The sequence below is a fragment of the Arvicanthis niloticus genome, chromosome 25 (genome assembly GCF_011762505.2).
Source record: "Arvicanthis niloticus isolate mArvNil1 chromosome 25, mArvNil1.pat.X, whole genome shotgun sequence".
Classification (NCBI taxonomy): domain Eukaryota; kingdom Metazoa; phylum Chordata; class Mammalia; order Rodentia; family Muridae; genus Arvicanthis; species Arvicanthis niloticus.
This window is the reverse complement of record NC_133433.1, coordinates 154612-170965: the sequence shown is the minus strand read 5'-3', so window position 1 is coordinate 170965 and position 16354 is coordinate 154612. Positions and strand designations below refer to the sequence as shown.

The following is a 16354-nucleotide window of genomic DNA, read 5'->3' as shown; positions in this document are numbered from 1 at the left end:
TTTTTACTCCTAAAAAAATTATTTCAGCACAAAATAGATACAAAAAATATATATTTAAGATACATGACCAAATATAGACAATAGTAGGTATTTTTAAAAGAGGATATCTGTTTTGTTTTTATTTCATCTTTCAAAAGAATCTGTACATGATTTTAAAAAAAAGTTTTCATGCTTAATTTTGACATTCTCTGCAATCAATGATAGCACTTTTAGGTCATTTCTTCTGTAAACCTTCTGTAGAAAAGAGCTGAATATAGGTGACTATAAGAAAATCAGTAACACAGGGCTGAGGTACGCTCAGCGATGGATTCTGCTCTTGGTAAATGTGCAGCATCTGTTTGTCAGTCTCTTCAGACACATATAATCTATGTGTTCTATCTATGATGCTTTTAAATTTTCAATTACTATGTTCCAAAAGCTCTGACTCTTTTAAAACCTGGTCATTTTAATAGTGTCCTTTTTCATGCTTTACTATTCTGAGTCTTTTTTTATAATTTATTCTCTTTACATTACCCATACTATTAGATAAATTGATCCTGTTCTCCTTGATAGTGTTTTCTATTTATTTTTATGTGAATGAGTTCTTTGGTTGAAAGTATGTCTTCACTACATGTGGCTGGTACTCTTGAAGACAGCACCAGCTCCCAAGAACTAGATTAACAGGTGGTGGTTATAAGCTGCCAGGTGGGTGCAAGGAATTAAACCAAAGAGCAGCTAGTGCTTGCAACCACTAAGTCATCTCTCCAGCACCCAATTATTTTTGTTATTTTTAATTATATGTTTGTGGACATGAGTTGCAGGTACAAGAAGAAACTAGAGGGCCTGAGTTCCCTAAACGTGGAGTTATGACTGTGACTTGCCTTCTGTGGGTGCTGGGATCTCAACTCAGGTCATCCACAAGAATAGTATGTGCTTTTAACGTCAAAGCCTTTCCTCCAACCCCAGTCCTACTGTTCTCTGGGGAAATTACTTTACAGTTTGTCATTCATGGCTTTATATGCAGTTTAAGACGTTTATGCCTGCATGCTTAATTCTATCCTTCTATCTGCTTTTGTAAGCCTTGATGAACTCAGCTTAAGCAGGACTTTTTACATGAATCTTGTACTGACAGCATGCCCCTTCAAAGTAGTTCCTGCATCTGCAACTATGTCATAGTCCAGGTTTTTCACCTCTTAAACGCTGATCATTTACTTGTCATGGGGATTTATGAACTCAACAGCCCCCTAATCTGTGTTAAGAGTTATGGTTATAATTTCTTAGGGAAAGATTTATCTGTTTTGACCCAGAAATTAGCTGAGTATTATTCAAGGCTGTTGATCATCCATCAGTGGTATATTTTTTCTAGTCTGTTTTTCAATGAAATGGTCCTTCACAGGTTCCAGAGAGGGAAGAATTCAGATTGAACTCCCTAATTTGAGAGGGTTCAACACCTCATCTGATCTCTATATATCCTCACCTTTCCTCTCATCCATTCCTCCCTCTCCTTCTCCATAACAAGATCTGATGCATCACAAGCTTGCACTGAACTATATGTAGTTATGGATAAGTCTGATCTGGGACTGTATGTGTGTACCACCACTTCTGGTCCATACGGTGTTGGGATTCAAACACAGGGATCTCTGCATGCTATAGCAAGCACTCTACCTAATCTACAGCCTAGCCCCTAGTTTAGGCTTTTTGACCCAGTTATTAAGTTACTTTTTGTGTTGAATCCTAGGAGGGGAGGGGTATTTTACAAGAACATTAAGTTCTTGTGATCTCAGCTGCCACAAAAAAAATATCGTTTTATTTTATCAAGTATTTATGGCTGGTTTTGTAGTAGAGGGGTTTTAAGAGTGTTTTTTTGACCCACTGTCAGCAATAGAATAATTTCCATATTCCTCTTTACGCTTTCTAAACTTGCATAGAGCCAAACTACTAAAGTAGTATAACATATACTGGGACACTGAAAACAAAAATGGGAACTATTACACAGATAGTAAAAGGAAGTTTTTTGTTTTTATATGAACATTTAGGTCTCTCTAGATCAAATATTTCAAAGGAGGTGTGTGTGTGTGTATAAATATATACCCAAAAGCACTGAAGTGAAAAAAAAAAATCACTGAAGAAAGTGTCAAAAGAACAAAAGTAAAGATCTTATTAAAGATGAGTCACACAATTTAAATTAAGGAAAAGTAACTTGAATACTCTTACCTCTGAATTAATAACTTTAATTAGGAAGAAAATGTGATATACAGTCTTCGTTAACAAAGAAAGTTGACGACACCTTTCTAGGTACACTTGTACTGACGGTTCTACCCGTTGCTGCAATTTACTCCAAAACAAAGTGAGTTCCCTTTGGAAAAAAAGTTTGAAGAATAAATAGGAGTAATGGAATAATCATACAGTGCATCAATGTAGCCATTACATTTGAAATTAAAACTGACTTTAGATCCGAATTCTATGGATAAAATTATGTCTAAATACAAGATAAATCGGCACTCTGAGTTTCTAAAGAATAAAAATTAAGATGTAGTTTCTTACTGTATTAATCAGTATTTTTCAATCTCAGAGTAGCACTCTTTTAATAAGAAAACATCTAACATACAAATTATACAAAGAAAACCTTTCAGTCACATTTGGACTTTAGACTATGTAATATAAAAATACAAAGTCTGTGTGCACAACATCTACAAGGCATACGAATTAAAAACATACCTATCTAGGATTATATCCCTCAAGGATAGAACTTTCACGTAGCATACCCTCAATCACACCATCACATTAAAATCTATCCTGAAGGTTGTTACTATTAGATGAACAAAACTACCAATGATGTTACAGGCCCCAGAAGGAAAACACCCACGTGACATAAAGGTTAAATAAAAAGAAAATTAAATTCTAAGCTTGTCTGACATTAACAACTGTTTTCACAGAAATAAGTAAAATGATGAATGTGCCAGCTGTACCCAACTCCTCTTCCATCCCTCATTTAATTCCCTCTGCTTCACGATGTTCAACAATTGGTCTCAAGAGAAGCTTCTGCTAATGTTGTCTTCAGATTCCAGCGCCTTTGGTACTATCCTCTTTACTGCTCACTTACTGGACTGGAACATCTATGAAGGACCTAGTTAGAAACTTTTGGCGACATTTTTACCTTTCTAGTTCTTTAGAAGTCTCATCTACTTTAATTTTTCTAAAACCTAATCTAATAAACACATGATTCCTTTAACAGCATTTTAATTAACAGCAGGCCACATGCAGTTTGATTTGTTCCATAACAATATCCATTTAGTGAGGTATACCACTGCAGCCTTCTCAATGACGAATTCTTTAAACCACACATTTCTAAGAATATATCCTATCTCTAAGCAGTGTGTACTGTGCACGAAAAGGGTGCCTGCCATTCTTCCTCCTTCAGCATCTTTCTATTTTGAATTCATCATTATCTCCAAATAGGCTGAACTTTTTACTGTACTCAAAACAGATGCCGAAGTTTATTTTACATTTCTTTTGGCTCATAACATACACATAAGGAAGGCCTTACACATGCTAGTTGGATTACTCACCTAAGCTCTGTAATTCCACTTTCTTCCTCCCATGTGTCCTCTCTAGTCATTCTCCAAACAACTCTCAACTGTGCTTTGAACTATGTTTTAAACATGAAGTTTTTAATGATGCCCTTCAGAGTTGGTAAGAGGCGGCTTCTGTGTGTCATATAAAATTCACTTTGATGTCGTTTTAAACCAATTTAACAATGATTCCCTAGATATCACTGACTCTCACATTATCTTATACCCAGAAAATCTACTTGTCCACTGTAGTTATCCATGCCTTGAAGAGCAATCACCTATGTATTTAAGATTTAACTTATTCACAAGGAGCAACTACTCAGAAAAGCTGGTAACTATGAACTTTATTTGACTGCACAGCCATTTATTTACTTTGCCTGTTCTATATTCATTCACATGGCATGTGAATGCAAATATTCTTAAATGCCAAGATGCTATAATCCAACTTTTCTTTAAAGTCTACTTTGCCACTAAGTGACAATAGCTCACCTCATAATAATAACCTAGGGCTGTTATCAAGCTTTACAGTGGTGGAAGTCAGGATAAGCTGCAGCCTCTCAAAGGGGTGTTATAGCAGGTTTGGGAATGTGCTGATCAGGAAGCATACAAAGGGGAATACCCAAGAAGTCAGCCAGGAGAATGCTCTCTACGGGTATTAAATACACTATATTTCCACAGGTTAAATGCTAAGCAATTCAAAGTATATAAATGTAGGCGAAAAAAATATAGACTCTAATCACAGTTTGGTAGAAAGAGCTGAAAACAAATTTAATACTGTCTGATAAAATAAACTTTTGAATTGTATTGTCCTTAACACAAAGAGTTCCTAAAACTAAAATATGAATTATTTGATATCAGATTCCACAGAATAGAATACCTTAAAATATACGTTTTGTCTTAGTTTAAAAAAAATTTTTTTAAATCTCTAAATTACATGAATTCTTTTGTGCCCCCATCACATCCACTTCACAGTGGCCAGCCCCTTAAAGAAAACTGAGCCCTCTCCCTCTCTCTGTACTGTCCTCCCCTTCCCCCCCCCCCGGGGGTGGGAGTTATCACACAGCCTTCAATGTCATTGTAATTATTGATACCACTTGCCCAAAGCAGCAGGTAGCAGCAGGGGTCACAGCGTGCACACAGACTCCAGTGGACATCAACATGGCCTCCAGCAGCAGCAGCAGCAGCACACAATACAGACATCAACATAGTCAGTCTCCTTGCTGCTTCGAGGGGCCAGGTTTGTCTGTGACCTCTCCTGCCACCAGAGGCAGTGTTAATCATGGCTGACCATGTGTTACTGCCAGAGGCTATGTAGATATCTGTGATTCCCGTTACTGCTGGAGGCCATCTTGATTACATGAGTTCTTAAAATCTACTTTGTATTCTTTTAATTGTTTTCATTTCTTTTTTTTAGACAGGGTCTCACTATATGGTGTTGGTGTTGGCTGGCCTGTAACTCACTATCTAGGCCAGGCGAGACTGGAAATAGTAAAGATCAGCTTATAATGCCACCAGAGCAATGGGATTAAAGGCATGTGCTACCCCACCTGACTTTTGTTTTCTAATTTAACAAAATCTCTTAATCCCAGCACTTGGGAGGCAGAGACAGTCGGATTTCTGAGTTCGAGGCCAGCCTGGTCTACAGAGTGAGTTCCAGGATAGCCAAGGCTACACAGAGAAACCCTGTCTCAAAAAACAAACAAACAAACAAAACCAAAAACAAACAAACAAACAAAAACAACAACAACAAAAAAACAAAACAAAACAAAAAAACAAAAAAAAAGAGAAAGAAAATTAAAAAAAAAGAAAAAAGAAAAGTAACTCACCAAGCACAGTACATATCTCCTTGCTGGAGCTGCCGTGATAGAAAGGCGGTACATAAAACAAGGGCGCTTTTCTCATCCCCCTCAGATTCTAAATTACAGATCATTTCTAACGCATCTTTGCAATCAACTTCTGAAATCTATAGAAAAAGGAAACAGAAATAGGCCATGAAGTAGCTTTAGAAGATATATGTATATACACACATACAGACACACACAACAATAAAATTTAATTTTTCTTTCAATACACACAAATTCTCATCAGTAAAATGTATTAAGTTATATACTATCAAATGATAATTGAGATAAAGACTTGGCAATAGTTTTTAAAAAATAACCATTCTTATCATTAATATAATATTCTGAGAGTATTAAAAACCTCAGAATACAAACTACTTTTAGGAATGCATGAATGTTCAGTAAATAACAGGTGTTAATTAATCATAAGCATCTTTTATCCATTAAATTGGATCCATTACCAGAAAAGAAAACCACAGCACTTTTACTGTTACTCTTTGACTCGCTGATCAAGTCATTACTAAAACCAGAAGATACAAAGAATGTAGTGGATACAGACTAATAAACTGTCTATTAATCTTAAGGGAAGAAACAATCCAGAATATTGTATATAGCTGTATCACTTTAAAAACAGGTTCACTCATCTCTACTATTTTGCTTTTCATATAAACTTACTCCAACTCAAAGTGTTCCTAAAGGTTCATATACTCTAAAGGCAACCTGAATCATTTAACCTAGTATTTAAAACAAATTTAAGATGTGCCACTTTATTATTTATACATGTAAAACAAAACTAGCAAATGACTTCTACCCTTTGCTATAACAATAGACAACCAAAGAGTATCTTTTTTTCACAAAACAAAAAAATTTAATTCCTCATGGTCTAAATGAGATGGTAAAAAGAAGTGAAGAATGAAGATCATCAGCATTTATGGATCACAGAATTGTGTATTTCTCTCTCCTGGCTGATAATCTCTCACAACTCGTCAAATACAAGCTAAGCAAAAGGACATGTGTTATGTGTTTAAGACTGAACAAGTGTTTACATGAAGGACAATGATATGATTTTAAGGTTGATCAGTAACAATAAGGATGACAGCTGTTTGACAACTGAACTGACGGTGGTGCTTGCAGATACATCTCAGCACTCAGGAGCAGAGGGGCAGAAAGATCGTAATTTCTAGGCTACGGTGGATTACAAAACAAAAACAGAACAAACACTAAGGAAACCATCAATTTCCCTTTTTGTTATCTAACAGTGACTTGTTCTTAAAGATGTTTAAAAAGATTTTGTTTTTATGTATTAGTGCCTACATGTACATATATGTGTACCATATGTGTGCCTAGTGCTAGAGACCAGAAGATGGAATCTGACTGATTCCTTCAGACTGGTTGTAACTGTATCCTGTAGGTCCGGAGAGCCAAATCAAGGCCTTTGCACTTAATCCCTTAGTCAGCTCTTTAGTCTACCAACAATCATTTTAAAATAAGGATGCAATTAGTAGCTTGTTCTGACTGAATCCAAACTGTTTGTGGTCAGACTCAGGTAATCAACCCAGAGAAAAGGCTGTATAAAGACTGTGTCTGGACCACCTGTTGGTAACTCCAGCACAGTAAGACTAGTCCGCTATTCCTGTCAGCCACGCTGTAGCAAATCTTTATCTGTAAGTTACCCCGTTTACACAACCCAACAAAGGGGGACCAAAAGATATATGTTTATACAATCAGTATTTTAAAATAGCTACAATAGGTTAAGCACAATGCCAGACATTTCATGTACACTGTAATTATAATTTTCTCACTAGGCAGAAAGTATATTTTATAGATAAGAAATTATGTAATTTGCTTACAATTAAGAACTAAACCCACAAGTCAAACCATATCTGACTGACATCAGAGATCTAAACTCTTATCATTTTATTACATTATCTTTTTTTACATTATCTTTTTATAAGGCTTTTGTTGCTTTTAATTACTCTAACACGTTCATCATGACAAATGTCAGTCAGATGAGCTGCAAGTTCTTTTTAAAACTGTCTTCATAGCATGTTAATAACAGAAATGAGAGCAAACTACTTATCAGGCCCAGCTTCTTCAGAATTAGCATGGATAGTCGACATGAGAGGCTGCTGGGAAGACACTACCAAAGCTGAGGGTCACTTACATAAATTGCCTGGAACCAGATATGCTTTACCTTTCAGATTCTTAAAATTATTTGCATATATACAATGAGATACTGGGTTTGGGATCCAAATCTGAACATAAAATTTTCTTTCACATCTTATACACATTGCCTGAAGATCATCATCCCATGTAGTGTCTTTAATATACCGTATCTTGCTGTGACCCATAACATGATGTCAGATGGGATTTTTCATTGGTGGTATGTCTGTGTTCAAAAAGTTAAGAGATCTGAGGAAAATTCAGACCTCAGATTTGCTAACTCGTGATGCTCAAAAAGATTTAAGCTACTCAAAATTATTAATTTACTGATAGCTAAGACTTAAATGCAGGCTTAGATTCAGTCTTATCTCAGAACTCGACATATCTAAGCATACTGAGGTCCTAGAGTGCTAAACATTGTTTTTTACTTGTTCAAGTTTTAAAAAATTCATTATCTCTTGAAAATATGACTTATCTGAATCTCATCATAGTTTCTTCTAAAATCTGAATTCCTGTTGAAAGCTCCTATGGCACACTAATTATAATTATTTCCCACAATACCTCTATTAAATTAACTCTTAATATTTTAAGTGTATGTGTTAATTCTTCTCCATTTATATGTATGTGTGTGTATATGTATATATGTATATGTATGCATATATAAATATACACAAACAAAATATTTCATATCCTCAAAATAGACAAAAACTTCAATTACAAGATTTTATTGCTACTACTATTATCCGTTGTACGATGAAGTATGTGCACTCAGAGAAAAGTCCTGTGCTCCTGCTCCTCTCCTCTCACTTCTATACAGGTTCCAGGGGCTAAACTCAGTTCCCAGGCTTCTATGGCATGGACCTCTGCTCAAACTTAATTTTCCCCTATTTGCCAGGAGTTGGCCTCTTTAAAAAAAAAAGAAAAAAGAGAAAAAGAAAAAGAAAAAAGCCAGTCAATAGCAGAGATAAGAGAACTAAATTTAAATTAATAAATGAATAAATTAAATTTGTGGAAGTACACTATAATCATTTGAACAATAACTGTGTTAAAACTACAAAGCAGCATAATTCAGAAACTACCAATATATCACCAATTTAGTGATTATGTCCTATTTTTAGAAAAATGGGCCAAATTTCAAATGTAAGACCAAACAGAATGATCTATTTGTTAAAGATATACTATGCTAAATCCTCTTATAAAAAGAAATATAATGCTGGGCAGTGGTGGCACACGCCTTTAATCCCAGCACTTGGGAGGCAGAGGCAGGTGGATTTCTGAGTTTGAGGCCAGCCTGGTCTACAGAGTGAGTTCCAGGACAGCCAAGGCTACACAGAGAAACCCTGTCTCAAAAATCCAAAAAAAAAAAAAAAAAGAAAAAAAAAAAAAAAAAAAAAAAAAAAATAATTTCAGAATGTAAATAACTTTATTTTCATATGATTCTTTGCACTGCTTAATAAAAGTATAAAATATTTAAGTAGTATGTCATGTCTACCAATTATATTTTAAAATATATTAGTTCTAATTATACATTAATAGTCTCAAGAATACAGTTTGCTCAGCAAAATAAGATCGTTTCATACAGAAAAGAATTTTAAAGGCAAACTTATCATCACGCCTAAAAGAATGTAAAAACATCATATAACTAGCAAATATTTCTACATTAACACTCTCCAGTGTCAGGAAAGAAGGAATTTCACAAACTGTTTTCAGAGGGCACATTGTCATGGTTATTTTTGTCACTGCTTTTCTGAATAATCTGTCTCTACACTATACACAATGTGTAGTTTTATTGTTTTGTTTTGTTTTGTTTTAAAAAAGACCAGGCATAGCTCGGGCTGGCCTTGAACTTGCTGTCTTCCTGCTTCAACCCCCTAGTATTGGGATTATAAGTTTGTGCCACCATTCCCATGTTTAAAATATGTAGATTCTTAGAATCAATTCCACTTCTGTGAATTAAATCTATCAGTATACTTGCAAGGATGCAAGAATGTTCACTTACAAGACAACAATCTAAATATCCACCTGTCTGGTTAAATATACCTTGTGGTATGTGTATGTGTGTATGTGTGTGTGTGTATAATTAAATATAATACATATTGAATATTAAATATTAGATATAATATATTAAATATTAAATATAATATATAAATGTTGGATATATTAAATATTAAATATAATATATAAATGTTGGATATAATATATTAAATATTAAATATAGTATATGTTAAATATATTAGATATAATCTATATATAATCTATGTAATATATAATGGAACTGCAGTTATTACATATGAAGAGAATGAATTGGAATGAGGTCAGTAAAACAAAGTATTGTCAGTTAAGGAATATGTGTTTTAAATATATAAAATACGTGTGTATAGGAAATGTAAGAAAAGTGTATTAGTTATATTTCAAAGTTGATTATTTAAGGGAACTTTGAAAAAAATCTTTGTATTGGGTGGGGAGAACGCGCATATGAATGACATGGTGTCAGTTGGAAGTGGTGCCTGTCTTCCCTGACTGTCTGTCTGCCTTCACCTGGGTCTCTTGTCCACTGCTGTTCCCACCTCATCACAGGAGCACTGGGATTACAGACATGTACTGGCTTCCATGTTTTGTCTGGGTTCAGGGGTCTGAAATCAAGTTCTCACACTTGTCTGGCAAACACTACACCACACTCTCCATCCCAGAGAAGGGGGGGGGGGGGTGTTTCCGGAATGATGATTTAAGAAGAAACAAAAGGACTTCAAAAGGCTCTCCCATGTTTATTCTAAAGATAGAATCAACTAAAAAACTGGATTTAAGCAAAAGTTGCCAACTGTTCTACTACCTCTGCCAAGAATCTAAAAAAAGCTCATTATTTCAAGAAATGTTAGCTGAACATCCCTTTCTTACAGCCCCCTGAGTCTGACATCTAACAGGGACAGCTGCTATTACTATTGGGAAATAGTTAGTTTCTTGCCCACTGAGTCATATAGACAAGAATTTTCTCAGGAATATCAATCCAGGCCACATCTGACTTTTAATTAAAATCTATCCCCATATTCTTTAAGGAACATGCTTTTAAAAATCAAATCTTACACACACACACACATACAAACAGGCGCACACACACACAAAGAAAGAGGAAAGGAGGAGGGGGAAAAGGGGAGGGAGAGGAGAGATAGGGAGGGAGAGGAAGAGGAGGAAGAAAGAAAGGGAGGAGAGAAAGAGGAGGAAGAGAAGAAGAGGGGAAAAAAACTGTGAGAAGAGGGGGAAGATATATATATATTTGTGAACACAATCCCTAAAGGGAGTCAATGTCTTTGGGAAAGTTTCAAGGTGAAAGGGACACAACTATTTTCCCTTGGGGTAGAAATAAGACTGGTTAACAAATCAACTTTAAAACACTTTCCTCATATGGGACAAGAAACAAGTTTCAAATATACTTGTTAAAACAATATTACAAAAGTAATCTATTTCTAAGAAAATGGACTTTCCCAAGGATTTATCCATACACATAGAGTCCAAAACTTGATCAGTGTGACTGACAATTGTCCTTGGTTGACAGACACAGAGATCTTAGTGAACCATGTTTATTAATAAGAAGATAAAAACAAACAAAACAGTTAATTCTACCTGTTTAATAAAAGAAATACCTAGAATCCCCAGAGAGAATTTTTCTAGTGTATCACTCAGAGCAGGGTGGGCTGCTGCTACTTAACTCTAGATAATTATACCAAGAAGGAGTATGAATTTCGTATTTCAAGATCTGGTTACTTAAAACAACTGGAAACACAGTTTTTCAGACTATAAACTCAGTCTTTAAGTTCAAAGGTAACAACTGTAATCTCAGACAGCTGTCCATTAACAACCTTAATTAGTACAGAGACTACACATTTGCTGTTTACTGCCCCCCCACTGTCTACAAAATTCATTATACATTTGTTGCCACAAACACTTCGAAGGCTATTACAAGAAATTTTTTATATGTCAGTTAAATTCTCATTTTTAATAGAAAAGTTTCAGTTGCTCTCATATATAGCAACTGAAAATGCAAACTGTCTGTGAAAATAAAAGACTTAGTAAGGAGAAACAGTTATAGATTAGACAATGTCTAAACTAACAGAATAAGGTCCAAGATTGAAAGCCTATGTTTTCCTCCCTCGAGCTCAGAAACTGACTGAAATCACTGTGTTTTTCTAATATCCTCACCATATCCAAGAAGCTTATTTATCATCTTAGTCCGACATTTACCATCTAGCTTCATTCTGCAATCATAGGAAAAGCACACAGCTATTACACACAATCTTCACCCTCCTGTGACAGTCACCTGAGGCAACCACGGTTCTAAACTCTAATTACAGGTTTCTCTGTATACTGGGGAGTACACAGGGTATGATAACCTGTTCTCCATCTTAGATTTCAGCTTTCCCTTTAAAGTACCAAGTCCACCAAACAGAAAGGTCCTCCAATCCTGGCAACTTTGACCGGTATGCAATGAAATATAATCACGACTACCTGAGTGCTGGCCATGTGTATGTGAGACTTCATTGGAGCATGGGAATTCCATCAGTGGCCAGCCCCCTTGCGCCACCTCCCCAGTCTCCCTCTCAGCAACTATACACTTCTAACAGCTCCTTAATAAGAGATGGAACCTGGTAATAAATCTGCCCAGTCTATACCAGAATTTTGCCTGGCTTAATCTCCACAGGTCCTTTATTTCTTATTATTGCTCTGGAGTCAATATATATAGCAGAAATATGAGACATTTGAAAACAGTGCTCATAGAGTACTATACTACTGAACACTTACAGTTCAATACACTATTAATTTCTATCTAAATTCTTTAAACACAAACTACTATGTCAACTTTTAATTGTAAAATTGAATGTATAAAAATATATAATTTCCTTGAGTGATGATTTCACTTCCAGAATTTTGTGCAAATTCTACACTTAAATACAAATGAAGTATAACAGAACCTTAAAAAGAAGCTAAACACTTACATAAAATATGCAAATAACATTTAATTTTTGATATATTTTCTTATATAACATCTATCTATTTAAATATAGTCTATATATACGGAGATAATTTATATGACTTCTCTCTAGTCTTACTCTTCTTCTTAGTCAGCTAAAAATATTCATAGGTATCCTGATGTCAAATACAAATAAAGTTATGACACAAATACTGCCAAAACCCATTGCCACGGCACTGTCTTGGGCACTACCATATTTCCTTTAGCTGAATCAAACAAACTATCCACATAATTTAAATTACAAGATCCAGTCTGTCCCATATGATTCAGGTTGCCCTTACCCAGAAGCATACCATAGTATAAGACAAATTCGTTCCATTATTTACAAACAAGGAAGTCCAAAACATTCTCATCTAAATTTAATTTATCCACTTTAAAAAATAATTACTAACAAAAAATATACTCACCTCTTCAATTAGCTTTTCACTTGGTGATGATGTGCACAGACAGACAAGGTAAGTCTGTTTAAAACTACCTTTTGTCCCAATCTCAGGATGATCAGAACACAGCTTTGCTAGAGCGGCTGCTTGACTTAACTGATTTGTTTTGATTAGATGTTTAATTCTCATATCCAACAAGATGGGACCCTCAAAAGCTAAAAATTCATTCACTTAAAAAAACAAGACATAATATATTATTAACATTTGGTAATTCATTTGCAACACAAATAAATACTTTAAAAAATTTAAAAACACAGAAACTCAAACTCTCCCCTTTTAGCAATTTTCTACTACTGTCAGTAAGGTATCATACAATATTTGACTTTATAAGTAAAGGCAAGCCAGGCAGTAGTGGCGCACGCCTTTAATCCCAGCACTTGGGAGGCAGAGGCAGGTGGATTTCTGAGTTTGAGGCCAGCCTGGTCTACAGAGTGAGTTCCAGGACAGCCAGGGCTATACAGAGAAACCCTGTCTTGAAAAACCAAACAAAAAAAAAAAAAAAAAAAAAGGCAGATCATACTGCCCACCTTGACACAGGGTCTCACTGTACAGTTTAAGATGTCCTGAACTCTCTATGTAGCCCACTTAGGCTTACAATTTGTGGCCTGCCTGTTTCAGTTGCCCAACTGTCAGGGTTCCAGGCATGGGATGCCATACCAAGCTTGCCAACTTTTAAAGTCACAGCGATTGTTTTTATGTTACTTAAGGCTTCATTTAGAATAGACTCAAGTTTTTCTTTTTGTTTCCCTTTTCTCTTTTCTTTTTTGGAGGGTATCAACAGTATAGCCCTGGAAGGTTTGGAAGTATTAGACCAAGCTAACCTTGAACTCATGGAGATCCTCCAGCCTCTGACGTCAGAATAAAGGTGTATGCCACCACACCTGGCTTGAATAAACTTCTTGCTTATACAAATATTTCTGCATCAAATTCTTTTAAAATCTCCCAATGCAGTTATTCTTTTTGTTTGTTTTGTTTTTTGAGAAAGAGTTTCTTCATGTAGCTCTGGCTGTCCTGGAACTCACTCTTTGAATTCATATGTATCCGCCTGCCTCCTCTGCCTCCTCAGTGCTGGGATTAAATGCATATGCAACCACTGCTGGGCCCAATGCAGTTATTAAACAACCCAAAGCACCATCCAATTATCCATGTAATGATAAAGGGTATTTGGACAGTCTAGAATAAGAAATTGAACAAATACTTGGTTTGACATTGACAATGTACTTATTCTTCTACAAGGAAGAAGAAAGCCTGTCTTTATAATTCATGTTTTAAAATAAAAATTTGCACAAAAAATAGTAAAGGGGGGAAAAGTCTGCCAAAGGAAAAATCCATTAAATGTATTTGGGACTTTATTTATTTTAATACATTATGACTAAGACACTCAAGTACAATAAACTTCTATTCTTTTTAAGGCTATACTCTTTTGGTTCTCTAGAATATGAAGTCATTTTGCACCTGTGAAGAAGAATTAATGTTTTAACAAGTATGAATTCAAATATTTCCCTTAGGTTTCTGTACCTGGATAAAAATTATGTTTAAACATTTCTTTCTTGCCTTTAGAAAACTCCTAGTAACCAGTAACTGAAATGTTCTGTAGGTGAAACACCATATTCTCTAACTTTCAATTCATGAAAGTGAGTAGCTGAGAGATGGTCTTTCCTTTTGTCATTCAGTTCCTGTCTAGAACCTTTACTTTTAATCCACCTTTCTCTGATCTCCTAGAAAAAGTCACATCCATAAAGCACTGTGATTGTGCTCTTTAAGTATTTGTGACTTTAATACTCTTCAGTATTAAATACTCTTCAGTATTAAATACTCTTCAGTATTAAATACTCTTCAGTATTAAAGTCACAAATACTTAAACAATAAGACAGAATTCCACATTTAAACCTTTACTTCAGTCTAGACCTCTGTACCTACAGTCACTTAATCTTTACACTGAACTAAAAGGAGGAAATTATAAAGACTAAACACAGATGAATAAAATGTACAAGTATCTAGTATATCTGACACAAATGTAATACATTAATTACATTTCTTCTTTTAGTTCTACATGATCTCATTAGAACACTGATATTTCAATGTATTTTCCATTGAGCTCATTACCAAAACAAATTCCAATAAAAGTTTTAAATATTTACATAAAGTTAAAATAAGGCTATTCTGACTATTTATGGGTGACTGACATTTAGAAAAAACAGTTATAGGTTCTCTCTCTCTCTCTTTTTTTTTTTCAAAAGGAAATTCTAGAGACACAAAGTCTGGGAATTATTAAAAATTCTATCATGAAAACACATATCAATGGGATTTGATAGATTTGACAGTAAAGAATGAATTTCAAAGTGGCAAGTATCTAACAAAACTGATGGCATTTCCTAAAAGGTCAATTTCAAATAATCCTTAAATTTTTTTTTTTTTTTGAAACAGAGTGCATAAATTAAATTGACAACCTGTGCAGAATAATTTTTAGATCAGTGTATTAAAAAATAGCTATCAGGACAAGCAATTTGGTTGAGGAGGTAAGAGCACTTGCTGCTCTTTAAACACCTGCATTCTACCTTCAACTCAGAAGCTCACAACCATCTTTGTAACTGCAGTCCAGGGAATCTGATGCCCTCTTCTGACCTTCCCAGGTGACAGATACACATGTGGAGCACATGCATACATGCAAGTAAAACACAAGCATAAAACAATAAAAATAAATCTAAAACAATTTTTAGAGAAATGTTAAGTCTTAAAAATTCAAAATCATAGGCACTTATGTTTTAATAATGGGAAACCAATGACACACTTAAAGAAAAATTGATTTCTAGGAAGGACAGGGCACTGGAGCAGATGGACTTTGTAATGGTTAGTTTTTGTAGCCCCAACACTCTGCAGAATGAGTAAACTGGGACTCTCACAAACTGAATGATTTCCTTAAGCCACAAAATCATCTCATGACAGAACCAAGATTAGAATGTGTTTTCTGACTTCTAACATTATCAACTTCTGCAGAGTCAGTGGGGTAAAGACCTATCTGATTATTGTACCTACTTCTAATTTGAAAAATTACACTTTACCATCAATGAAGAGTTGGGAAGTAGCATACATGATCCTTTGAAGGAAGATTGAATAGTTCAGATAAAGGCTCCACTAGCACTAGACTGCTCTGCTAAAGTCATTTCTCCCAGCTCCTAATACCCTTCCTACTCCTCCTCAATTCTTCTCAATACTTGGCATCATTCATTGCCTCTAACCTCCCCCATGGCTCTCCCTACAGGGCTGTGATGTTAGAACAACGTTAGTGGTCACAGACTTGTTTTATGTTCTTTATCTCACAGTACCTAAATAGAA

At 35.0% G+C, this 16354-nt stretch overlaps 1 protein-coding gene across 1 annotated transcript in view; it reads right to left on the bottom strand.

The window, feature by feature from the left end:
* Positions 1-16354, bottom strand: part of Znf292 (zinc finger protein 292) — a 69903-nt gene that overhangs the window by 8962 nt on the left and 44587 nt on the right. The window contains exons 5-7 of the mRNA XM_076923983.1: positions 12986-13188; positions 5378-5514; positions 2194-2335 (exon numbers count right to left, since the gene is read on the bottom strand). Of these exons, the coding sequence (XP_076780098.1) occupies positions 2194-2335; positions 5378-5514; positions 12986-13188 (482 nt within the window). The remainder of the gene's footprint in view (positions 1-2193; positions 2336-5377; positions 5515-12985; positions 13189-16354) is intronic.